This window comes from Lepisma saccharinum, chromosome 28 (assembly GCF_977018435.1).
Source record: "Lepisma saccharinum chromosome 28, izLepSacc3.1, whole genome shotgun sequence".
Taxonomy (NCBI): domain Eukaryota; kingdom Metazoa; phylum Arthropoda; class Insecta; order Zygentoma; family Lepismatidae; genus Lepisma; species Lepisma saccharinum.
The window spans coordinates 12914868-12941594 of record NC_139256.1 but is presented as its reverse complement, the minus strand read 5'-3'; the positions used below and the strand labels follow the sequence as shown (position 1 = coordinate 12941594).

Genomic DNA, 26727 nt, shown 5'->3' with positions numbered 1-26727 from the left:
AGTTTATACCTTGAACACATGTTGAAGTAAAAACCTCCACAAGCACAAAATGTGTGATATTATACTCAAATTAATTTCCTTTTCCTGAGACAACATGGATGTTAAATTTAGTGTGAAAATATTTCTATCAGCATTCATATCTTGTAACTAGTAGACCACAATGTCCAACCTAATGGTTAATACTCAAGCCAACAGATCAATGACGTCAACATTTTGGTTAATACAGTCGTGCGATACACAAGTCAGCAGATCAATGGCGCCAACATTTTAGTTAATAAAATGCGATACACAAGTCATGGCGCCAACATTTTGGTTAATACAGTGCGATACACAAGCCAGCAGATCAATGACGCCAAGATTTTGGTTAATACAGTGCGATACACAAGCCAGCAGAGCAATGGAGCCAACATTTTGGTTAATACACTGCGATACACAAGCCAGCAGAGCAATGGAGCCAACATTTTGGTTAATACAGTGCGATACACAAGCCAGCAGATCAATGAGGCGAATATTTTGGTTAATACAGTGCGATACACAAGCCAGCAGATCAATGACGCCAACATAAATCATCCTATTGAAGCCAATCTGAGGGCAACCAAAGCGATACTGAAGCCAGTAAATTAGCGGAGCTAGGATATTGATTTATGCTGTGACTATAAGACAACTGACTTCGAACTCAGGATCCCCACTAATAAAAGCTGTCAGGGAGGGAGACAGACAATTCCATAGCCACTGCTATATTCAAGAGGTGTCCTCCCATCTACATTTGTGAAGGGTAAAGCATCAAATCCTGGGCACTTGGAAAGAAAGAGGTGAAATTTGCAAAGTTGTCGAGAGCTGCGAAACTGTGTCCCCCCTTCCCTCCCACTCTCAATGGCTGGCACTTCGCACATTGCAACCCAGGTCTTGGCAGCGAATTCGTGTTGTTTGCAAAGTAGGAGACTTGGCATCCGGCCCAGTGATACGCTTCCTCTCCCAAAACCCGCTTTGCTTGCTCAATCTAGTGGAGAGCTTCATTCAGTCGTCCCAAGCCAACCTTCCCCAACATCACTCTCACAGTGATGCCGCTTCGTTGCCACTACAGTTCCTGTCGGTTCATGAAAGAACCTGTCCTCAATGAACTGTTAATGTGATACCTTTCCCACTTACGGAGGACTTTCTTTTCGGTGTAATTTAACAAAGTTTTTAAATTATGATCCCAACTAAGAATCGAATCTGGAACCATTGGTATAAAAATATGCAGAAGTCACTCACAAAGAGAACGAACATAACATCACTAAATATACCACCTCGTGGTGTGGTTAGCATTCTCAGCAACTGCAATAGGACCAAAATCAAAGAGACAGTATATGTTTGATTGATTGATTGATGTGTTGTCTTCTTTTTACTTCGCTTTAGGCTAATCGCGAGGATGAGGATGAGTGATGACACGATGAAATTGATGAACACTCACGAAGAAGCCCAGGCCGGGATTCGATTACGGGACCCCTAGCGTCGTAGCGTCATGTATGTGTGTGTGTGTGTATATATATATATATGCATGTATATAGTTGTGCAACTTCAATTTTTTTTTTGAATTTTAGTTATTTACCGCCGCTTTTCGCCCACTTTCGGCTAATCGCGACGATGAGGGTTGAGTGATGATTAGATTGATGAAACTGGTGAAGCGACACTCACAAAGAACACCCATGGCTAGACCGGGATTCGAACCCGGGACTCCCTGAATTTAAGATTTTCAATTAGGCAATGCCCAACAAAAAAAAAAAAAACATTGCAAAATTACATTTGCCAGTTTCATCGAAATAAACAAAAATTCGAGAATATTTCTGGCAGGACTCAAACCCCATAGGTCCCTAAATAAATATATATACTAAATTTGATGTCTAAATAATAATAAATTGTTGTCGTGAAAGTCAACCAAACAGCTAAACCCTGCATTGTCTCGTTGTGTACAAGAGTTAACAATGATCTTTTACGTTCGCTCCGGATCTGAAAAGGAAGGAGAGGGGGGATCCTCTCCCCTTCACACCCCTTCTTCCCCCAACCTAATCTCAGAAGCATCCAGAAGTTAGGAAAACCACGACCGAAGCAAACGATCCATTGTTTTGCCACCGACCAACTCTCCCTCGCCCTCCCCTGGGCAATCCGCAACGCCTAAGATCTTTATTATTGCACCTAAACGTCCAAGAGCATGACGGGAGATTACAAACAACTTTTCCAAGAGAACATATGTATATTGAATGCCCTGTTATTGGAGTCATCTGGGGTACAAATTACCTGCTCGTTGGAGACCTACCGTTTCAAACTAGTTCCCGTGGCCTCGGGGCGTGCAAGCACTGCAAAACCTTATGAGAACGCCGACAAAGGAAGTTTTCAGGGCGCCCATCCTAAAAGTTCGGACCATTAGTCAAATGTCACGATTGGATATGACCACTTTTGGTGAGACTGGCGATGTTCTCCATGGTGCATGTATTAAGGGAGCAATTAATATGAAGGCTTGTTCTGATTACGATCTTGCTGAACATCCAAAAATATCGTCGTCTTGATCGTCAACTGTCGTCTTCCTGAGACCATTTAGCTTGTTATTGTAGCCTTCTTGCCTCATTGGCTTAATCGCAACAATGAGGATGAATATACAAAGAACGAAGCAATGTCCACGATCTCGTCAGGAGCTGAACCCGGAACCTTCGGAAGACAGATCTTCATTACGAAACTCGACAGCCAGTATTGAAGTACACGCAACTTTGACACATAAATACAAGTTATATTATCGAGATAATGCTACAAGTCTAACACTTATAGTCTTGTAGTCATTCCTAGTGAGGACTAGGGACAGATTCTATAGATTCGCCCGCCTACTTAGCGGAGAGGTTAGTACAGAGCGCTACGACGTCAGAGATCGCGGGTTCGAATTCCGACCTGTTCTTTGTGAATGTCGATTGCATTGTATCATCACTCGTACTTACCTTCGCGATTAGCCAAAAGTAACAGAAATGCGAAGTAAAATTAACCAAATGAATCAACATTGTAGAGATTCAGATTTCACTGAAAACTGTTTGTCCAGTGCCATGTGTGCACAAAGTGAACTGAAAACAAGCCTCGAGAAATATTCTTTACAGTCAATGATTGATTTCACATATTACTACCCGCAGTCAAATTTCGTATTGTGGCTGTTTCCGCTAGAGTTTCTTTTCTGTTACTTAACGCTGCTTTTCTGCAACTTTGGGCTAACCGCGAACATGAGGATGAGTGGTTAAATGCAGGGACAATCAGAATGAACACCCATGTCCAGGCCGGGATTTGAACCAGGAACTTTGGTGGTGGGTTCGAACGTCGGCCATTGAAGGCGCTCAACCACCAAGCCTGGAGTTTACCATAGTTTTAATTTTGGAACACGCCATCTCCGTCTTGGGACTTGTAAATTCTGAAAGCCAGAACTCATCAGTTCTGGGTTCAAATCGAAGGTAATATGTTGATGCCCGAGAAATGGAAAAGTGACGCAACACAAGTTAGAAACCTGAAGTTCAGTGAATTAATAGGTACCAGTTTCATAGATCGGAGACACATTAAAATCGGATATTTTGTGTTTCGCATGGTTCGTACTTATCAATTGTGTATTGCGGAACATAGTTCAAGGTGCCATTATGCTTTTTACACGAAAACAAACGCAATTCTTCACATTCTGAGTGGTTTTTTTTTATTCCTTTCTTTGCTTCCGGAACACATAATATGGCGGACACATCTTGACTCACGTTGTGGGTATGCAGTGTTTCAACCTTCTTCACCGAAAAATACCTACTATCGTGTTCCCCACCGGTAGAAAGTATACATTATGCACGGGTAGCGGACGGATAGCCTGGGTAGCTGACGGATAGCCCCACGAACCATACACAAATAGCCCCACAAATCATTCACGGATAGCCCAACGAACCATTTCCGATAAGGTTAGGTTAGGTTTGGTTACGTTAGGCCAAAGTAGTTTCTTGTGTAAAATTGAAGAGATGTGTCTCCGATGTATGAAACTGTTACCAATTAATACTGTCCCGAAATTTTATGGTGAAACTTTGTAACTGAAATGGGGAATCTTGAACCATTTCGCCAGTTTACCCGAACACTGTCGCCGCCGAGAGAGAAAGTTTCAACGCCCCCTTTTGTCGAGGCGTGGATGCTACAGCAATCAATGCTTCCATTATTGAGGGTGGTCACATTAGGGCAGTGTGGAGACCCTTTGGGGTAATGCAACGTCTCAGAAGGCTCATTGTCGATGACCAACCGACGAAGGCTCCAGGACATATTAATCCGAGACCCCCAATAAAAGCCAAAGGAGGATTACCTATCATTAGGTCAACAGTACCTGTGCCTGCGGGAAACCGGCAAAGTCCTTTGATGTGTCCGACCGGCTTCCCTTGAGCCACGGACCGCTGGCTCCTCAGGGTGGGTTTCAATGTACTGGGCCTTCCAGGACAATATCTCTGGGGCCATTTATGACCCAAAAAGGACCGCGTCGTTGTAAATACTTCTTGGGTAAAATAACTTCCATTTTTTGTGTGGAAAGCGTCGATACCACACACAGGCTCCGTGAGTTCATGAAGCTCACAAGAGCCGACGTATCTTTCCCTCTATGTATCCGATGGTGCAACAAAAATTAATGTGTTATCACCAGGGCCCAGATTATGATGACATTTCAACTTTTAACTGGTGCAACGTAGACATTGCTAACTAGTACAGAAATCGTGAACACCCTCCTCAGGTTGAAGAAATGTATTTTCATTTTTTGGCCATTTTTTACCATCTTTTTATTTTTCGCTCATTTTTTTAACATTTTGCGTCATTTTTAGGACATTTTGAGTCATTGCATGCTGAAACATAAGAAGTTCAACAATTTCTGCTTTGTCTGAATGTTATCTTGCGGTGTGTTTAACTACCAACGCAACAAAGCCTGTCTGAAAATCGCGAAATGCAACATTGTCGAGTTTCTTATTCACAGTCCGTACGACACACCAAGGTGAAGAAGTAATTGTTAAATTGTTTGTCTTGGAATATATATACTATTTTCAATAAGCAGATTGAGTTTTGTACGAATTTTCGGGTTATTTTACAAAGATTTTAGGTCATTTTACAGGATTTTTGTTGTCATTTTAAAGGTCATTTTTCAAACATTTTTAGGTCATTTTACAGGATTTTTGTTGTCATTTTAAAGGTCATTTTTCATCATTTTAAAGGATATTTGTTGTCATTTTACAGGATTTTTGTTGTCATTTTAAAGGTCATTTTTCAAACATTTTTAGGTCATTTTACAGGATATTTGTTGTCATTTTAAAGGTCATTTTTCATCATTTTACAGGATATTTGTTGTCATTTTACAGGATTTTTGTTGTCATTTTAAAGGTCAGTTTTCAAAAATTTTTAGGTCATTTTACAGGATATTTGTTGTCATTTTAAATGTCATTTTTCATCATTTTACAGGATATTTGTTGTCATTTTACAAGATTTTTGTTGTCATTTTAAAGGTCATTTTTCAAAGATTTTTAGGTCATTAAAATCCGGGCCCTGGTTATCACACATTTCCGGTCCTATCAAGTCTAACGTACCTCCCAAAACGCCAAAGACTAATTGATTGATTGATTTAGCTTATTTGACTTCGCTTTCTCCGACTTTTGGCTAATCGCGAAGACAAGTATGAGTGATGATATAAAATTAATGAAGGGACATTCACAAAGAACATCCACTCCGGGATTCAAACCCACATCCAAAACACAACGCTCAAGCAAGTAAACCTAAAATTACATGAATAAATAAACAAATGAGTTAAACTTTTAGCGTGTCGGTCCACATGGATATTTTGCAACCTTCAAAGTACACGAGAAAAAAATCAATTTATCTAAAATCCCTATCTGCACAAGGGTAAAGTGGGTGTAAAACGTATTTAGAATGCCTCGTACAATTTCATCGGTATTGGACAATTTCACTAACAATGTATTGCATTAATTATTATAATAGACTGATTATAACAAGAATGGCTACTATAAGTTACAATTTTTTGAATTCCATAACATTTGGCGGGGACAAATTTATCTTACTTGTCCCTTTCTGACGAAAAAAAAAGTCTTAAAACGCAAAAAGACTTTTTCTGGTGAAAATTATCTAATTCAACAACGGTTACTATGCATTTTGTTTATGATAATATTTTTTTCTTGTACATTACTTCTACAGAAACAACCAGTGGCGGCGTTTGGGTTCCAAAACTGGGAGGGGGGAGAGTTTACCTTACAAAAGTGGCAAAAAGTGGGGGGGCAACTGCCTCCCCACGCCCCCCTGAATCGTCGCCACTGGAAACAACTTACTGGAAAGGCTGCTTCTTGTTGCTTTGAATCAAGCTACACCTAATTCCTGCACGCCGAAATCATTCAAGCAAATATTGTTCCGTCTCGACAAGACGGTGCTCGAACCCGGAACCTGGCTGGCAGCAGCCGAAGAACACGATACCTTTTAGCGTCTTCGTGACTACGGAAGAAGCAGCAAAACATTATGACAGGGGAATCTTTTAAACAAAGACAAATGAGGCTCGCGTTCCGTCGCCGCTCTCCCGACGTCAACCGCCTGTCAAACTCGGCGGTGTCAGCGATGTAGATTAGCCACAGTTATCATTACACGAGGAAGTCGACTTGGCTCCAGCCTTTATACATATTCATGGCCGACTCCCGAACTCATGCCAAGCCCTCGGAAAGAAACGCTAACTGATTGCCAGCGCGCGAGTCTTCAACGGCTCCCGTACGGCAGCCTTCAGGCACGTTCTCTTGCTAGCCGCTAGATGGCAACACTGTGCATCGTTAGCAGACACTAGAAATTGTTTTCTGACTGTAACACTTCTGCTTTCGCGAAGCACAGCTAATCTAATATTTTTTTCCGAGTGACCAAGAAGTACGTCCTGTCATCATGTTACTGTGAAACAACATCGAAATTATTAATTTTTGCAGCAACACCGCATCATAGATATTGTTAATAACAGTGACATTGTTACGATTTGAGTACTAATAACTAACATTTTGAGTAACGCGTAATTATTCCTTTTAACACACACATTTACCAACAGCAACGTGTTTAGGTACCTCCCGATAGCGTAATGGTAACGTCGTCGCCTTTGAATCAATGGGTCTCGGGTTAGATACCCGGTGAAGGCACATGGTGTTTTGAATTCCACTTCAAATTGTAAATCCAGTCCCGATTAGCCTATCTGTGCATAAGTGGACTTAAAAATTCAAAACTAAAAGAAAAACTGAATGCATCATAATAGCCTTTAAGCAACAGCACCATAGTTACTTTATAGCAACAGCACCATAGTTACCGTATAGCAACAGCACCATAGTTACTTTATAGCAACAGCACCATAGTTTCTTTACAGTACCAGCACCATAGTTACTTTATAGCAACAGCACCATAGTTACTTTATAGAAACGGCACCATAGTTACTTTATAGAAACGGCACCATAGTTACTTTATAGAAACGGCACCAGTTTTTATAGCACCAGCATCATAGTTACTTTATAGCAACAGCACCATAGTTACTTTATAGCAACAGCACCAGTTACTTTATAGCAACAGCACCAGTTACTTTATAGCAACAGCATCAGTTACTTTATAGAAACGGCATCAGTTACTTTATAGCAACAGCACCATAGTTACTTTATAGCAACAGCACCATAGTTACTTTATAGCAACAGCACCATAGTTACTTTATAGCAACAGCACCATAGTTACTTTATAGCAACAGCACGATAGTTACTTTATTGCAGCAGCACCATAGTTACTTTATAGAAACGGCATCAGTTACTTTATAGCAACAGCACCATAGTTACTTTACAGCAGGCATGTCAAACTCAAAATCTGAACTGGGCCAAATAGTCAGTAGTGTTAGATAGGGCGGGCCGCAAGGAAAAAATTAAATTATCTTTAATAGCTACTTTATTTTAAAGAATGACTAACATAACACTTAATAAAGTATATTAACATTCATTGAAACTTGATCATTGCGTCTTGCCTGAAAGCTGGCATCTTTTTTCTGCCACCAACTTATCAATATCAGGAGACATCTTATTCAAAGCAGCTACTTTCAGAACACAGCTAAGATGAACGTCTGAAAATCTGGATCTCGTTGGTGACTTGTTTCCTTTCACGAGTGAGAAAAGTTTTTCACACTGGTAAGTGCTACCGAACATGGAAATTATTTCACACGCAAATTTGCGGGTTTCTGGAAGACGTGCAGGCAAATACTTGTAAAAGTCAGGGATGCCCACTTCGCTGTACTTTTGTTTCAAAGTTGAGTCGCACTGAATTTCAATTACTTCCATCTGCAAATGTGCTGCCACTTTTTCTACGTCAGTCGTAAACAGGACTGAAAACAAGGAGATCTTGTCTTCGAAAGAACGAACATCGTGGAACCTTTTCCCGAATTCAGTATTCAAAAGCTGAATTTCTTCGGCATACTTTTTGTACAAAACAGGGTCCTTTGAACTTGATCTGTATTTAGAACAAGTTGGAAAGAGCGTCAAGTCTTCGTTTCTTAACTGTTTTTCCCAAAGCAATAACTTACGCTCGAATGTTTTGACTTGATCATTCATGTTGGTGATTAATTGATATTTTCCTTGCAGTTTCAAATTTAAATCTGACAAGTGTTTCGTTATATCAACAAGAAAGGAAAGATCTTGTAACCACGTTGGTTGCGAAAAAAGGCTGGTGTCTTGTTCCTTCATTTCCAAAAATTGGCATATTTCATGTTTCAAGTTCCAGAATCTTTCAAGAACCATAGAACACGATAGCCAGCGCACTTCTCTGTAGTAGGGCATTCCAGAATATTCGCTTTCTAAATCTGCTAAGAAAGCAGAAAATTGTCGCTGGTTTAAGCCACGTGATCTTATGAAGTGGATAGCTTTTTTCACAGGCTTCATCACACTTTCCATGTTGATTACTTTTGAACACAAGACCTCTTGGTGAATGATGCAATGCACATGATGGAACACGTGTTTATCGCAGGTTTCACAAAATTAGTTTTGCAGTTTTGTCACAAAACCATTGTTTTTTCCCGTCACTGAAGGGACACCATTCCTAGCTACACAGGATAACTTTGACAGAGGTAAATCATACTTCCGCAAAATTTCACGAACAGCAATAAATATATCCTCACTGGTAGTAGTGTCATGCAAAGGTACAATGTCCAATAGCTCCTCGAAAAAGTTTAACTCCTCATCACAAGCACGAAGAAACACAGCTACCGATGTCTGTACTCTCATCACAAGCGATGGAATAAGGAATGAAATTTGACACTTTTGTTTTAATTTGATCACTCAAATCACAGGCCAGTTCGGTTACTCTTTCAGCAACCGTGTTGCGGGATAGTGAAATGCCTTGAAAAGCTTTTACACTTGCGGGATTAACTATTTCAGCAGCTTTTACCAGGCACCGTTTAATAAACTCGCCTTCGGCAAAAGGTTTTGAGTGTTCAGCTATCAACTATGACAATGTGTAGCTTGCGCGTACCGCAGCTTCGCTTTCTTGAGCTACTTTAGTAAACATACCTTGTTGTTGTTTTAATCCTCATAATGACGTTTGACATTATATAACTTTGGTAAACTAATAGTTGATCTGCACACCAAGCAGGCAGATGACTTAGCCTTGGACTTGGAACAACTGGCAATCACTACATTCGTCAACCACCCCAATAATGCAACACAACCACCTTTTTTCACCTACCGACGGGTATATCCTGTCCAAGAGGAAAACGTGTGAAATTTCACATCGTGTTATATGATAACACATATTTTAGCAACTACTACATCTGAAGGCTCTGCTACTTAAAAACAGGTAATAGCACAGGGGCCGCACAAAAAATATATCGAGGGCCGCGTATTTGACATGCCTGCTTTACAGCAACAGCACCATAGTAACTTTATAGCAACAGCACCATAGTTACTTTATAGCAACCGCACCATAGTTACTTTATAGCAACAGCAGCATAGTACCTTTTTAGCAACACGCCGAACTCCGCAACGAGGTGGTTATCACAGGGCGCTACGACGCCAGGAGCCCCGGGTTCAAATCCAGGCCTGCGTACGGGTGTTCCTTGCGAGCGGCCCCTCATCAACGCTAACTTGCAATGAAATGAACGGTAAGTGTACACATACAATTTTATCATAAGTATGCTTCTAAGAAAGTTTAAGCAACTGTTAAAAAAGTACTCCAAATTTGCGATTCCCATGTGTGCTATATTTTCCTGCTAGTGTTGCCCACGAGACGAGACTTTGGCCTGTCTCGTCTCGTGGAAATGCTGTCTCGTCTCGAAAATATTCGTTTGTCTCATGACACATGGTCAATCTCGTCTCGTCTCGAACTTTTTAAAGCCTGTCCAACACTATTTCCTGCATTTCTAAAATGTGCCATATTCAACTATAGAAGGAAAGTTTCTTCCAGCAGCAATAGCAGTTTTGCGCACAGATATTATTTTTAAAAAACTAGAGTCGATGGAGTAAATTATTTATTATTTATAAAACGATATACCTTACATAGATTTAGATATTTTTGTCCCTAGTACTGCACGAATTTTAAATTCTATGTGCAACTCCATTCCACAAGATACAGCGACATCTTTTGCTCAAATTATCACCTGGCCACATACGCATGACAGCTTCGGACAAATTTTATATATTTAATAATAAAAATCATGATTAAATACGTCGTTGAGGACGTAAGAAGATAGAACCGCCGGCAGTTAATCATTACGGGAGGCGTCCTCAAAGAGGAATAATCCCTTTTATCTCAACGAAGGACTGATATTTGCTGTAGCAACCAGATAATGCGGCATTAGCCAAAAACCGTATCATTCATGTATTAATCCCTAAGCACACAGGATAAGGTGAATTTATCGTGAAGGAGAAATACGCACGCAGGGTAAAGGCCTCAGCATGAAGATTAAATTTTATAAGTCGCTGCATTGTTTTCGAGGAAGGTCAACATTTTTTTAGCGATTTTAAAACGCTGTGAAACTCATTGGTCCTACACCGAAATCTGAATATTAGTTCCTCCACAACGCATTTATGTAGGTGGGTTGTGTCCCCCAACCCGCCCCGTGAAATAATCCCAAACGCCTCTATTTACATTTTTCTTATTTTACGTAACCTCTTGGGATCGAACCTGACACCTCTGATTTCGCAGCGCGAAACCACTCTCGTTTCATTCCCTAACCTCCGGGGATAGCCTCTTCCACCAAAACACTTACCAAGTACTAAATGAAAATATACTTGTTTAGCGTATTGTATAAGGGTTATTTATTTCGTATAATCAAGGTTACTTATTTTTACCGAACTTACTGGAAGACAAAAATTTGATTGGAATCTTTACTTTTCGTCAACTGGATCTAACATCCTTTTTTTGTTATTCAAAAAATGTCCAATTCTTCATTTTTTTAAAACATTAATTCCTTGCCAGGGCAGTTGTTTTTATACAACTTTGGCGACCTTAACTACACATAAGCTAGATAATGGAAACGTGCTGATATATATATCTATGCTTATTCTAGCTATATTTTTATCTATTCATGTAATAATAACAGTACACTAATTAATTTACAATTAGGAATATATCTACAAATTATATTTACGTATTAATTTAAACATGATTATTATTATTTCTGAGCCACTTGTTACGGCCTGCCCTAACCTGAACACCAAAATTTGAAAAGTTCTTTGCGATTTTTGCGATTTAATAATAATAAAACACGATAGTCCTGTCATTGGAATGAAAAAAGGGGGAAATGCTGAACATTTTTTACACCCTAACTGCTACAATATAAGCAGCGATTCATGAGGTTTTGCGATACAATAATTTTGAGTGCCATTTTCCAATATGGCGGTTCGACAAAATCCCGAGTTTTACATATTTCTATGCATACTGGCAAATATGTGGTATTCTCTAATAATGTACATTAGCCCGAACACGATTTAACAGACATGTCTAATCATACAAGATGTTTGTTGAAAAGCACGTAGCAAAACATATGTTATTCTGCGCTGTATATAATTAATCATTAGAAATATTTATCAGAACAAGAAATGGTTTCACGCTGAATATATATCGGTCAAACTTTACTTGGGTTTTCCTCGCTTACTCAGGAATGAAAGGGAATGGATGAGTATAATCTAATTTATTACAGCGAGTGCTATTAACACACGTCACTTATTTCACGGACAATGAAGCACAAAAAAGCACGATAAAATACAGCCATTCGGCGCAACGTTTTGTATCCGCACCCACCCTTAAATCGCATTTCTGCTAACAGATGGCGCCACCGATTGTTATCGTGGTTTTGAGCATTTATCTGCTATAACTTAATGTACAAGTTTCCAGTTTTTTGAGGAAGAAAAAGGGAACAATTATGGTAGATAGTATCGACAGCCCCCTTCTTTTGCCTGTCCATCACCTCACAACAAACGGGAAAGGGGTTCGTAGCTATTTCAGTAGGTATTGTGGAAAAAAGCCTATTATGTGGGTCTTGTAGAGGGGAAAAAGTGGGTTTGTGAGTAACCCATGGCGAGTCTAGTCCGTGTTGCTTGCTTCCCCCAGCGCAAAAATGACGGTTTGACTCCCATGTTTTTTCTCCTTCCCGTCCGAACCTATCACCCTGACTGGCTACTGCGTTTCTGTGCTGTACAATTGCGACAATAATTTATTCAAAAATTCTTGCACAACTGCATACTGAGGGGTCGTTGCATATGCAATGTTTGTCTTGGCGGTGTATAAAAAAGAAAAACTTTTCCTGCGTTCTTGCTGTGTACACTTAGGGTGTGAGGTATTCCACAACTTGTTCTTTGAATACAATAAAAAAAAGTCGTACAAGCACGGGGAACCTTCAAGCACTTTCATCGGTTTGGTGTATAGGTTAGCGTATCTGAATCCCTGAGTCCGATTAACAAGATCACCTTCATCCATTTTTCTTTAACGGTGGATAATATTAAATCGGATATTTAGGATTTTAGATTATATTACAGTATTAACAGTTAGACCTGTACACATACAACGATTCACAGCTGGAAATCCCAACTCTAAAAACTGTTTGTGTATAAAACAAGGCTTTGTGCGTTGCCAACACTACGCAATAATTGAGAGAGGATAGGCAAGAAAATAAGAAAGCACAGAGAACGAGAACAACAAGTAAATAAACAAAACAAAATCAGTGCGGCAAGACAAGAAGAGAACAAAAAAATATGGAGGAAAAGGTTATGCCACAACCAGAATTGCATTACCCTTGGATGTCCCTCGTTATAGCGGCCAACTGAAACAAACAACTATTGTATTTAAAAAAATGTGAAACATTATGCCTGGATATTTTTTAAAATTGCTAAATCCCTGTTTGTTGTTCATAATCACGTTTTTACTACAGAATAACAGCTATAATAGGAAAACGATATTAAACAACAATTAACTATGATAAGATCAAAACATTCAAAACCAAGTCACATGAACAAAACACTGCAAGTTTCGCAAAAGCAAAGCAGAATGGTAAAAATGTACAACACTACACACATGAAAAACGACAAAGGAGGCAAAAATAGCAAACATGGATGACGTAACATTGTCTAAGTTCTAATTAATCGCGCGAATATATTATCTTCGGTACATTATATTCATAATATCTCATGCATTTGTTATTATTTCAGTTTAGGGATTATCATTTCTTCTATAGGTGGGATAAAAGTCCCCAAAGAAATTAGAAATGTACATTTTTGGGGAAAGCGACTTTTATCCCACCCTGTACTTAATGTTCTCAGCTGTAAATTATGATGTTCAGAATTTTGAAATTTCTCCGAGTAAAAGTTTTCGCAATCATGAGAAATATTCATAAAAGATTTGTGAAGCGCCAACCAACTTTTAATCGGGAACCTGTTGAGCGTGTTTAAGCGGTGTTCGGGTGGCGCGTATAGCCGAAAGAGTTCTAGTTTTTCTTCCTTTTTGATGACACCTTTTTGTTTTTTCAAATCTTTTCGAATTGTAATTTATTGTACGAATATTTAATTACACGCGCGCTCTTTGAGAATGATATCGAACAATGCTCTCTTAAATGTTTCCCTATGGCGAAATGATTTACTGAGCTTTTACGTAAAGGCAAGAATAATTCTGAAACTTGAGGAAAATGTGTCTGACCACAATGTGTGGTCGACTCTCTCACTTTCGCTACAAAGATTCCTGGTTCGAATCCGAGCCTGAGCCTTCGCTTGTCAGTATCCAAATGTGGCAGATAAGAGTGACGTAAAATACAAAAAAGATACAGAAATAGAAATAAAAAGTGAAATTGTATAAGATAGTAAGTGTGACGTAATACAATGCGTAACCTAATATTCCTCCTCCTGGCGCTGACGTCGAATAGAGATATTTTAAGACAATTGACGGGCAACACGACAATGTAAAATAATTTGGGCCATTTTTTAGTAGTTTTACGTCGACGATGAGAATGAATAATGATGAGGTGGAAGTGATGCGGGGACACTCAGACGGATCCACCGGTCTCGAGCCCGGAAACTACTCCACACGTTCAGTCACTACAAGGGCAACTATTATTGTTGTTGATTTGGTTTATTTAACTTCGCTTTTCTGACACTTTTGCTAATCGTGAAGATGATGAGTAATGATATGATGAAGATGATGAAGTGACACTCACAAAAACACCCATGCCCAGATTCGAACCCGGAACCCCTTGCGTCGTTGTGATAACCACTCTGCCACGAAGGTCGGAGCAATGATTATCATTAAAACGCATGAAAAAGTATCGTCGCGGAATATTAAAAAGGGGTGGGGGCGTATAGGCCTCACAATGCGTTATCACTGCGGTATAACACCTTTAACGTCCAATCCGATATGATAAATGATTGATTTGTGTAATTAATAATAAAAAAAGAAACACCAGACTGTTGCGAAAGAAACATTCCTTTAGTTCACAGCGAACCGCAAGGAAACCAATCGCATATGACGTCACAAAGTCTCGTCGTCTTGTATCTGGAAATAATTTATATGAAATCACTATCTGGCTATTTAGACACACGACGTACTTTACATACGATTTTACGTCGGCTTGCCTGTAGCCTTCCTGTCAGAAACAGGGACAACTCTAGTTCAACGCGAACTAGGAAACCTCACAGACGCACTGGCGTACGCAGAAGGGGGGCTGATGGGGTTACAACCCCCTCCGAAATTTTGAATCAACAATTTCAAATAAAAGCAGTGAAGAACTACGGGAAACAGACTGGTAAATGCAAACCCCCCCTTAAATTGACCCCCATGGCCATTTTTGAAAGTAAAAAGTTCTCAATATACGAAAAATCTAATTGTGTATACTGTCCCCCTAGAAAGCAGCTATGTCCTATCTACCTTTACAATTCTAGCCCTCCCGAAAAAAAATTCCTGCGAACGCACAAAGTACTGTAAATAATATACAGAGAGCGTGGATCACCACCCAAAAAACTACAAGAAACATGTATTTTTTAATATAATTTCTGACAATTATCATCTTGACTGACGTTCCTGGCAGAAAAGCGACGTTCAATAACAAAAACAGGATCAAATCATATTGACTGATATTTCACAGGTAACGCTTATAAATTATTTAATGTACTGAGTTCTATGGTCAGTAATTATTAATATTATAACAAGATTGTCACTCTAAACTCTACAATGCTTGTGGACTGATAAGTAAAATTTTCACTAATCCTTGTAATCGGCGTAATACCTATTTTTATAATCTTTAACGTCTTCTCTGCCTCCTTGGGATAATCGCAACGGTGAGGATGATTACAAAAAAATGGTGGACACTCATGACCAGACACGAACTTGAAAGCGAAGACTTCGGTGGTTTGGTCGGGAGGTGACCAACACCGGAACGGCTATTGTTATTATATTTATTATTATCATAGCATAAGTGAGCCTTTGGTGATTAGTAAACCTGTAACAAATGCTGAAGGTTGTCATTTTAATTCCGAGATCTTCTCGCACACTAAGACTTGATTAATAAAAGTGCCACTTGCATTTCTTTCTATATTGCTAAAAGCGTACATTTCTTGCCAGCAAGAAAACACAGAACCTTATAACAACTGGCTTGCATTTTAAAAATATTTTAATTGTTTCCAAATTAACAAGGTTCTTTTACAATTTCCAGAAATTGATTCTCATTGTTATAAAGTTTAGGACAAAACAGAAAAAAATGACCGGAATTTGACGTAAATCTGTCAACAAAAATCAACTGATTCAGTGTTTGATCGTGTGTTTTTTTTTTTTATTTAATTTACAACGGCTTAAACTTAACGAGCTGTCACACATACGTTTTTAATATGCCTGTCAACAAAATGGTGTACGAATCGACAACAGTCCGTAATGATCAATTTCAATTGTGAACTAATGGAAAAATTACAATGTACAGTTGGTTTTTTAAACACAACAAATCTTGCTACTGCCATCCACCTGAAATAACAATCAGACAACAATAACTTTCCAACAAAACAAAGTGTTATCAATGGATCAAAAAACCTGCTCACGTCCATAGTGACTTTGTTTAACTTGCCTATACAATGGCGGTTTTTCACCTTCAGAATAACAGCGCTGAGGCAACGAATATATAATGCCTGTTTATTTTCCCGTGAATCTCGATCTGAACCCGAGCCTCTTCGATACTATCGCCTTGGAATCAAGAGGTTCCGTGTCCAACTCCCCGCGGAGGCTCATTGCACAAATGGTTCGGATCCCACTTCGAACTCTAGATCCATCCAGTCCCGATTAGACTGGGCATAAAAGTGGACTTGAATAATGTTTTCGTTGGGATCTATTATTTTTTAATTTATAATCCCGACACTGAATGAAAAAATTAAAAAATAACAGATCCCAACGAAAACATTATTTCAAGTCCATTTTTATGCCGTTATTTTGAGGGTGTAATGGATATACAATTTAAATTGATAATTTTAGGGAGGTACTGGACATAATACTGAAAAACGCAACATGTATCCCATTCACTTCTGTATCATTTCTTATGTATAATTTATACTTGTTATTTTATTCAACAGACAACAAAACGCCCAAACATAAAGACGGGTATAAAATAATTTTGTAGAACAAAATGTATCTTTGTTAACTTGCGCCATCTATTGACACTATTCAACATTAAAACAAAAGAAGAACAGTTGAATAAAAATTGACTAGTCTTTATTGTTAAAACGGATTTTCTACTAACAAATTCAATATAAATTAGTAGAAGAAGCGAATATCGCATGTATTTAGTATGCGCCTTATATATTTCTTGAGGGTTTCCGAACATTTTGTCCGTTAGATAAATATGGTAAAAAGTCTGTGAAAATGCTTTCCTTGTATCACATAGCATATCTACACGCTTCGATATTTTTGGAATTGTTTGAATAGTGGATATTGAAGGCTAATTATTACTCCTATGTTGTTACTATTATTGCATAAAATAATAGGTTCTTTTACGAATGCAATTTTACTTTAACTGGTTATTTCTTTCATCTACTTAATATTTACGATACATAAAAACAGCTAAATTTACAAGGGAAAGTATATCGTTGACAATATTAAGTTTTTTAAGCTTAAGACGCAATGTTTACCGAATGGATTGGGCATATTTTTCCGTGTCCTGTCACGTATTTCTTAAATGTAGTCGTGATTAGCCCAGGGGAGGTAGAAACGCAACGTAAAAATGCAAAATTAACGTTCTAAGGCGGAAAATAACGCAATTGTCTTAAATTCTAATTCGTGTGAACAGAAATATACGACCTTTTTTGTTCAAATGTACATATGAATAACAACATCTACAATGCAGTTGACACTGCAGAACTTAACAGGAATCTATCCCAAGATCTATAATGGCTAGAAAGACGAACATTACACATAGATTTCACCATGATTAGTACGAGATCATTTATCCTGGGTGATTGTACGCAAAGTACGTAATTTGCCCCTGAGGAACCTTGGAGGACGTGGTAATGACAGTAACAAGGCAAGGAAAGTTCGTTAAAGGTACCGTCTCAGCACTTCACTGTAGAGGCTGAAGAAAAAGCATGGAACAACCTCATGAGCCTCACCAGAATTCGAACATACGGGTATTTTGTTCGGTATTTTTATGATTATTAAATTCATTGAAAGTACCTATTTCGGGTACATAAAGAAAATTAAAATAAGCTCTGAATAATCTTTGTTTAGCACGCTCAATTATAGAGAAATCAAATACAAAAAGTAAGTGTTTTTACACGTAGCATGCACGTGTGTGTGTGGTGTTTAGTCATTCTGTCAAATGCAAATTGTTACCCCAGCACGTGACCGAAAAATTATCCTTGAGAAACATTCTTTCGACTACGTGAACCGCTCGCGACTTCCACCTACCAAAATGAAATGTTCGTTTCGCGACCGTCAGATGTCTCTCCCTGTTCGCCACCCTCAGCGCAGGGGTGGCGTGTTCGCTGTGTCGCGGATCATCCCCCACATCACTACAGTGCCTCCACGGCCATCTATTGACCAAATTTGGAACTGCATGGGAGAGCGGTTGTAGCGCGCATTGCTACCGCACAGACTTTTTTTTTTTTTTTAATGTATTTAAAAACATTGAAGAAAATTACAAAATGCAGAGTTCAAATAAAAAACATGCACGGAACATGAAATTATCAGAACTAATGCAAATTACAACTTAATATAAACAAATTTTACAAGACCCTTATGAAGCGAGCAAATAAATTCGATATATTTCTAGTTTATATAGTTCTTACAGCAAATTAACAACTACAAAAAAAAGCATGAATGTTCTGTAATTTACGAAACGAAAATAACATCCATTGTATTGATTTAAGACATGGTTCAAACGAGTAACGACATACCCTCTTTTTTTTTGTTTTGTATTTTCTTGATTTTCTCCCTACTCTCGACAGGTGGCGCTAGTGTATGTAGTTAATACCTTACGCACTTTCAAGAGTAACATTGTCGCTGCATAATTGCAAAATTGGGGGCGAAAATGTAACACTTTACTGCTCATCAGAAACAGCCTTTGCCCTGAAGAAACAATTACGTGAAAACAAATGAATGTCGAGGCTTTACCAAGTCAAGATTAAGCTGTAAAACCCTGTTGTTTTTTTTGGCAGAAGGAGTTGTCGTTGTGCCTCCTTTCGACCGTACACAAGAAAACATGGCTACTACAAGTTTTAGAGGGGTCGTGCTGCCTTCATGGATGTTTTGTACGAATGAAAAGACCTTATGGGCTTGTCCCCAGTGTTTGAAAGGCCGAGGCGAAAACAGGTAGATGGTTTTTTGGCGTTACTGGTCAGGAGTTTACGGTTGTAGTGACAGGAGTCGTAAGAAGTGTGAGGGGTTCCAAGCAAGAGGACCACGAATTGGCCTGACCACAAGCAGTCTTGCGTCTCGCTAATGAAGAAATCTTCAGAAGCACAGATCAGCAAGTTTGACATTCGAGTTCAACCGCACGAACCCTTTACTTTTTTCTAACTCTCTCCCCTTTCTACCGAGAAGTTTTTCTTACCCTTGCACAGTAAGTGGCGACTGGGGGTAGGTTGTTTTCTGCACTTTCTTGTGTAGTGAGGCTTTGCAGGGCGATAAAGAGGGGAGGACAAAAACCTAAGAACAAGCTAGGCACAATGAAGAACCTGATGCCAGCAGCAAATAACTTACTTGGTCACTCTTAACGTTTGGACGTGTTTCTTTGAAGGGCGGACCACACGCTGAAGAAGTCATGTAGCAACTGATGACCGGTAACCCCTGCAAGAAGGGTTGGTTTGGAAAGGTCAGTTCCGGTGAAGCGTATTGTCAAACAAACTGTCCGACAGAAAATCCTGCCCCGTAAACACAAGTTTTTTCTTCTTTTTTTTTAAGAAAAGAGGGAAGGGTCTGTAACGTTCATAGAAATGAATCAAAAATTATGGGAACGGACTCACTTTTTTTGTCACTTCTATTTTCCGTCCTTCATTCCCAATCTCGTGGATGCCCTTTCCGGTATTCGAACTGCAGACTAGATTACTGTGCATAAAAAAATCCAGCAATGACACCCACAATTAGTACGAGAAAAGGTAGTTTTTTTCTTTATTGAAAAACACGAATTTCTCATTTCGTATTTGTACTTTTGTTATTTTGCCACTTTTGGCTATTGGCTACAGAATGAGTGATGAATAGATCAAATTCATGACGGACATGTCCAGGCCGGGATTCGAACCCGGGAACTTGGGTGGCGAGATCGGAATTTCTCATTTCAAAAACACCTTTGAGGTGATACACACGTATGTTATTTTTGAAATAAAATATTTTAGATATGAATTACCACCAATAGAAATATTTGGTAAATCATTTCTCTAGCATCTCACAACTATGCACGGAAGAATATCAGAACTAATTTAGTTTCATTGTTTAAAATTTCAAATTACTAATGAACAATAGAAAAAGTTAACGCGGCGTATATGCACGTATGTGCATTGTTTGACAAGATAAGGATGAGTTTTTAAAACTTGTTCACTGTTATTCACAAGCAAACTCTGCATTGTTGAAGAAGTTCGGTATCTTCTACAACAAAATGTGTGCCACAACAATGCAACCCTCGAAAAACAAGCAAGCTCGGTGGTCCCGTCCCGCTATCGGAATTTTATTTATAGTTTTCGATTACATTCGACGGTGTTTTGTTAATATTTATGTGTTGATCTGCGTTGACACCAGTGATTAAAGAGAAATGAAAGACTCCCTATTATTATCCCAAACAACTGTAAGGGCGATATGTGTAATTTCACACATTCTGCGCATATGGCGAGCGTGTACTATCCCGAAATGCCGACGGCTACTTTTACACGGAAGCAACCCACCGTTTAAGCGATTGTGGGTTCAAATCTTACCCATAAAGACCTGACCTCGCAAACAATTGCTACGTTGATACCCTTACGGACATCTATCGGCGCCTTTTCTCTTTGTAATGACATGCCTTTTGTTTTGTTACTGACCGAAAGATGGGGGTGGGGTGTACGTGGAATGCAATCTCCGATTTCGGTTTGATTATGCGTGTGGAAATATAATTAATGTGCACTATTTTAGTCTCTATATTTGCACTGAAAACGTTTCTATATTGAATGAAACTTCCGAAAACAGCTCCGTGCGGTTAGTGCAAGATTGTTTAACGCGTTTAAGAATTGTTTAGTAATTTAGCAACCTTATGAGGTTGCCAATACCGGTTGAAATTAAACAAAAATGACATGCACGTGTTTACAATAGATGGTAACAATAAATGTAAGAATTTATTGCAGACAAACTACGACCGTAACGCTGTAGTCTAGTGGTTAACGTAAAGAAACGAAGCGGTCTCCAAACTCGAATCAAATGTAAAGATGTGGGTTTTTCTTTGTGTTAGTCTGTCGTTAACTTATCGTCTGTTCGCATAGACGCGATTAGCCTAGCGGTGCAGAAACGAGACGTTACAGCGTCCCAAATGGATAATTGTACTTCTTCGTAATGAACGTTTACGGGTAATGCTGATTTGGGGATATTTCAATTTGTCTTATCAAGTAATGATCGGTAGAGAATTATATGAATAAAAATAGTTGAGGGCAATTCTCCGTGCATAATCTTTGTTCGAATTTTCGTTTCGGGATGTTGGATTAAAATCTTGTCCGCGTTTTCGCATTAAAATGTAACTGGGCCTGCACCTTCGGGAAACACGAAAAAGTATTTTAAAAACTAAACGGGAAGTGTTTGCGTGTCGCTTTTCTTCCCTTCCAGTTCGAAGTTTCGTAGTTTTCCGACCGCCTAGACTGGAAGGGTCTGGAGCCGGTATATCGCAATCGCTGGCGGCACTACAAGCGGGAAGATACGCGCGAAAAGGTTCGGGTCAAATATTCATCTTCGCACAGGTTTGTCAAGTGGGAAAGGGAACGGAATTTAACAAAAAATACTCTTTGTATCTTTGGCGAAATCGACTGGCTGCTGCTACGGAAAATTAAAAAGACATCTCTTCGCCGCGCAGACGACAGAAGCTGTGAAAACGGAATTCTCTCTTTTGCTAATTAGAAAAAGGGGGGAATCCACGTGACTCAAATAAACTTCGGCAGGCGTGGGGGGGCCCACCCATCTTTTTCCCCACCACTTTTTCGTCTTGCGCCCTTCTTCGTTGCTTTTTTTTTCTTCGCTTCAAATTTTCTTTTGTGCTCCTTAGCGGCGCTGAGCGACACTGAGCATAATTATAAAAACGTCACTGGTTAGCATGCGTAAATTAATAAGCCTCGGGTTTAAACACATAAAAAGGATTAGCAACTTACCTTGTGCTATACGCACGGCTGGCATTTTGATCCTCATCTTGAAGACAATGCACTAGCGCCCTCTTGTTAATAATTATTTGTTATTGAACAGCACTTTTGTGTTTACTGAACTATCACTGGATGTCACTGTTTTGTGAAGTGTCAAACTTCCTGTTAATCACACGTAATCCTGCTGGAGGAAACAACACTCCTTGTCAGTTTACTTGAAAGTGTGGGGAGGGAAAAAATATTGCACTTGGAAAGAGAACATTATTGGCGTTGACAACTCATCTTCAAGTGTGGGTAGTATCCGCCACGGTGATACAGTTTGGATGAAACTGTCTTAGGGGCAACCGCCCCGTACAACGGGGCATGCTGTACACCACTTATAACCTTAGCTCCGTCGCCTGGTCAACCGAGGACCGACAGACCACAAGGCGGGCTGGGTCTCTACTAGTCGTCCGCTCGCCCCTTGACGACGACCGTGGGCCTCCCTGCTCGGGACAGTTCGCCTGCACCTTCGGGTAGCGTCGGCTCGGGCAGTCACACTAGCCCATCTGGCTGCCTGTGGACGCACCGGCGTTCTCTCGACCGAGGGTCCGCGTGTTGGCTGACTTGTCCGTTGGGCGGCGCTAGTGTGGCAGCGCGCTGGGTCCTTTTCGCTCCTATCTCTCCCTCTCTCTCTCTCATCCGTGTATGTGTATCTCGCTTCCGCACTTAGCACACTTGGTCAGTCACCCTCACGCACCCAACACCAACATACGCACAAAAACACACACACACACGCATTACGCAAAACGGTCGCGTCATATCTTCGGAACTACACGGTGAAGGAAAGAGGACAGTTTCGCTACCAAGACAGCCAGTTTGACGTCATCACATGGGCGGGGTTTACACACATTCACAATATTACGAACGTGTTCGATAACACGGGTAAAAGAAAAATATTTCTCACACTACTTTGGGCTCGCGCGGGGTGGAAACCTAGAAAGAAACTTACAATTTTATGGCCGTGACTTGCCAATTTCTTGGCACAATTCTTTCGCCGATAACGCTACTCATGATTCATACGTCCAATAAAACGGCGCGTTCAGAGTTGAGATCCCACGAGCAACTTAATCTGTTCGTACGGCTTACATCAATGAAAGCTCGTTTTTAAAACCGTGCATTCTTTTCCAATACGTACCTTGTCAATGAAGCGCATCAACAGGGTATCGAGTTCAAATCCCGCGATAGTTTTTCCATTGCTCCTTGTTCTTTCTTTGTGTTCGGATAGGCTAATCGGGACTGGACCTACAATTTAAAGTTCCATGCAAGTAATCGGGTTTCGAACCAGGATCTCTTGACTACAAGCGTACGACTTCTCCTCTGTCTGGTCACAAGTATCCACATAAGGAAGAGTAGCGATCAGGCCAGACTCATATTGATATGGTTATTTCTCGACGCTTTTCTGCCAATTTTGGCTAATCGCGGCGATGAGAATGATATGATGAAATTGATAAAGGGGTACTCACAGAGAACACCCATGTCAGGCTGGGATTCGAACCCTGGATTCCTGACATCGTAGCGCGCTTTGCTAGCCACGGAGGTCTGCGAACACGGAGTTCAGACCTAAACTTGTGGAGACGAGACGAATAACGAGACAAGCCTCTGTAAAATCGAGGTAACACGAGAGGTAGTGTTCGAGAGTACACTCCCGGTACTGTTCGAGACTAGTAAATATTTGGAAAACAAAAAAACAAAATCACTTTACTGTCGGAATTTTCCAGACATACAGAGCTAATATTTACATCATTATGGTTCCGACTTCCATAGTGAAGTGATTAATACACTGCTACAACACCAGGAGTCCCGGGTTCGAATCCCGACCTGGGAATGGATGTTATTTGTGGAGCTCCCTTACAATTTCATCATGCCATCCTCATCGTCGCAATAAGCCCTCAGTGGCAGAAAAGCGACACTAAAAAAAATCCTTCAATTCTTTCTTAGCTACGTTTCTATATCATTTTATGTTCTCTCTCTCTCTCTCTCTTTCTCTTTCCGTCCTTCTTCGTTCCTTACCTTTTCCTTTCATTTTCCTCAGTTTCTTTGTTACCTTTGCTTTCTCTTTCTCGCTCTGTCTTCTGTTCACATTTTTCTTTCTTCTTCATTTCTTCTTACTTTCAATCTTTCTATATTTCTTTATCACCTTCTAACTTCTTTCTTCTTTATTTATTTCTTCTTGCTTTCAATCTTTCTCTATTTCTTTATCACGTGTAACTTTTCTTCATTCTTCACTTCTTTTTTCTCGTTTCCCTCTTTCTGTATTTCCCTATCACCGTGTAACTTTTCTGTATTCTTCACTTCTTTTTTCTTGTTTTCCTCTTTCTGTATTTCCCTATCACGGTCTAACTTTTCTTTCTTCTTGCTTTCAATCTTTCCATATTTCTCTATCACCGTCTAACTTTTTATCTTTCATTCTTCTCTCTTTATCTCTTCTTATCGCTTTCTTGTCACGTGTCTTACTCATTTTTCAATTCCTCTCTGCGTATGTGTGATCCTTGCTTTACTATATATGAATATGGGAAACATCTCATTTATGCTACGAGTTCGCCTTCCTTGTGGGTCACAGAACTTCTTTCATTCTGCATTGACTGGCACTTCAGTCTCGTAGCGGTTTCCCCAGTTAATGGAAATACCAGACGCCATACAACCGTATTAAATGGCTTAATGATATGCGATCTGCAGCCGAACAAGCTTCGGATAAAGACGATGAAGTGAGAGGCATTCCTCCTCATCATCATCTACTTAAGATAAACGGAATGCAGCCCCTGTAATTGCCCCTCCCGAGGATGGCGGCACGAATCAATGGCATGCACCCAATCCTAGGATTCAATTCCTTTACGCGCCTTCATCGACATCCATTCAAGCAGCTACAGGGTGTCCTAAAAGCAACATCGTGTTGAGATAGCTACTAATAATCAGAAATGCCCGTTTTGTAAGATCATTTTGGAATTCAACCTCTCCGCCCAATACTTGATACCAGGAACTGCATCTGGGGGGGACGAAGCTCTGGATCGGTGACGGTGAAAGGGGAACGAACACTCTCCCGGTCGACAATTACGCCCCTGTAATCAAGAAGAAACTACACAAATAAAAGCTCTTTTAGCGCACATACGTATTTTTGGTATGTTGTTTAGAAATATCCCCAATGTGACTTCACCTATGTTTCACCCACAGTCCTACTTCCATATTTGGAAGGAGCTTAGGGGGTATTTTCTGTTTGGTTGAGACTTTTTAACATCATAGAAGTGTTTTATAGGTACAAAATATCCCGATAGTTTGAGAAAAGTTCGTGGAGTCCTTTTTCCTCAACGACTGGAAATTTCTGAGATGAAGCACTAGGAAGTGTCCATACCCATAAACCAGGATTCAAACGGTCATCGAGGTGTTCGAAATCTCGATACTCTTGGACAGTAAGTTTCGTTGGTATCTCAATAATTCTCGGTGAGTCAATGTTACTTCCCGTCTCGACAATTCTCGGTGAGTCAATGCTAGTTCCCGTCTCGACAATTCTCGGTGAATCAATGTTACTTCCCGTTTCGATAATTGTTGGTGAATCGATGCTCGTCCTACTCTCGATCATTTTCGGTGAGTCGATGCTAATTCCCGTCTCGACAATTCTCGGTGAATCAATGCTAATTACCGTCTCGATAATTCCCGATGAGTCAATGCTCGTTCCCGACTCGACAATTCTCGGTGAGTCAATACTAATTCCTCTCTTAGCAATTAATCAATTCTAGTTCCCCTCTCGACAATTCTCGCTGATTCAGTCTCGTTCTCGTCTCGACAATTCTCTGTGTGTCAATGTTAGTTCCCGTCTCGGCAATTCTCGGTGAGCCAATGCTCGTTCTCGTCTCTGCAATTCTCGGTGAGTCAATGCTCGTTCTGGTCACGACAATTCACGGCGAATACAGCCTCCTTCTCGTCTCGACAATTCTCGCTTATTCAGTTCGCTCTCGTCTCAATAATTCTCGGTGTCTTCAGTCTCGCTGTCGTCTCGATGATTGTCTCGATATATCCAGTCCCGAATAACCAATCTGTGGACCTAAGAAAAAACATTTACCTTGTCACTGTAGCAAGTAAGTGCAGTAATATCTGACGATCAACTTTTCAAAGCAGCTGCTGATAATGCAGGAACGTATATTCTAGGCTACCTAGGCTATCTGAGAAGCCTAAAGTCTACAAAATAAAATGCAGGAGAAAAATCGATGAGAAATTGTAAATAATATTATTCATATCAGTGAGATGATGATGCTGATTCTGGAGTTGGTAACCTGATTTCCTATGAGTTGGCAACCTGATGTCCTATGAGTTGGCAACCTGATGTCCTATGAGTTGGCAACCTTATTTCCTATGAGTTGGCAACCTG

At 39.9% G+C, this 26727-nt stretch overlaps 1 protein-coding gene across 2 annotated transcripts in view; it reads right to left on the bottom strand.

The window, feature by feature from the left end:
* The window catches only part of Cph (BCL11 transcription factor chronophage), a 250868-nt gene extending 227801 nt beyond the window's left edge, over window positions 1-23067 (bottom strand). For both annotated transcript variants that reach the window (XM_083114222.1, XM_083114223.1), the window contains exon 1: window positions 22338-23067. In XM_083114222.1, the coding sequence (XP_082970348.1) occupies window positions 22338-22374 (37 nt within the window). In that variant the 5' untranslated portion in view covers window positions 22375-23067. The remainder of the gene's footprint in view (window positions 1-22337) is intronic.
* Window positions 23068-26727: the final 3660 nt, after the last annotated feature.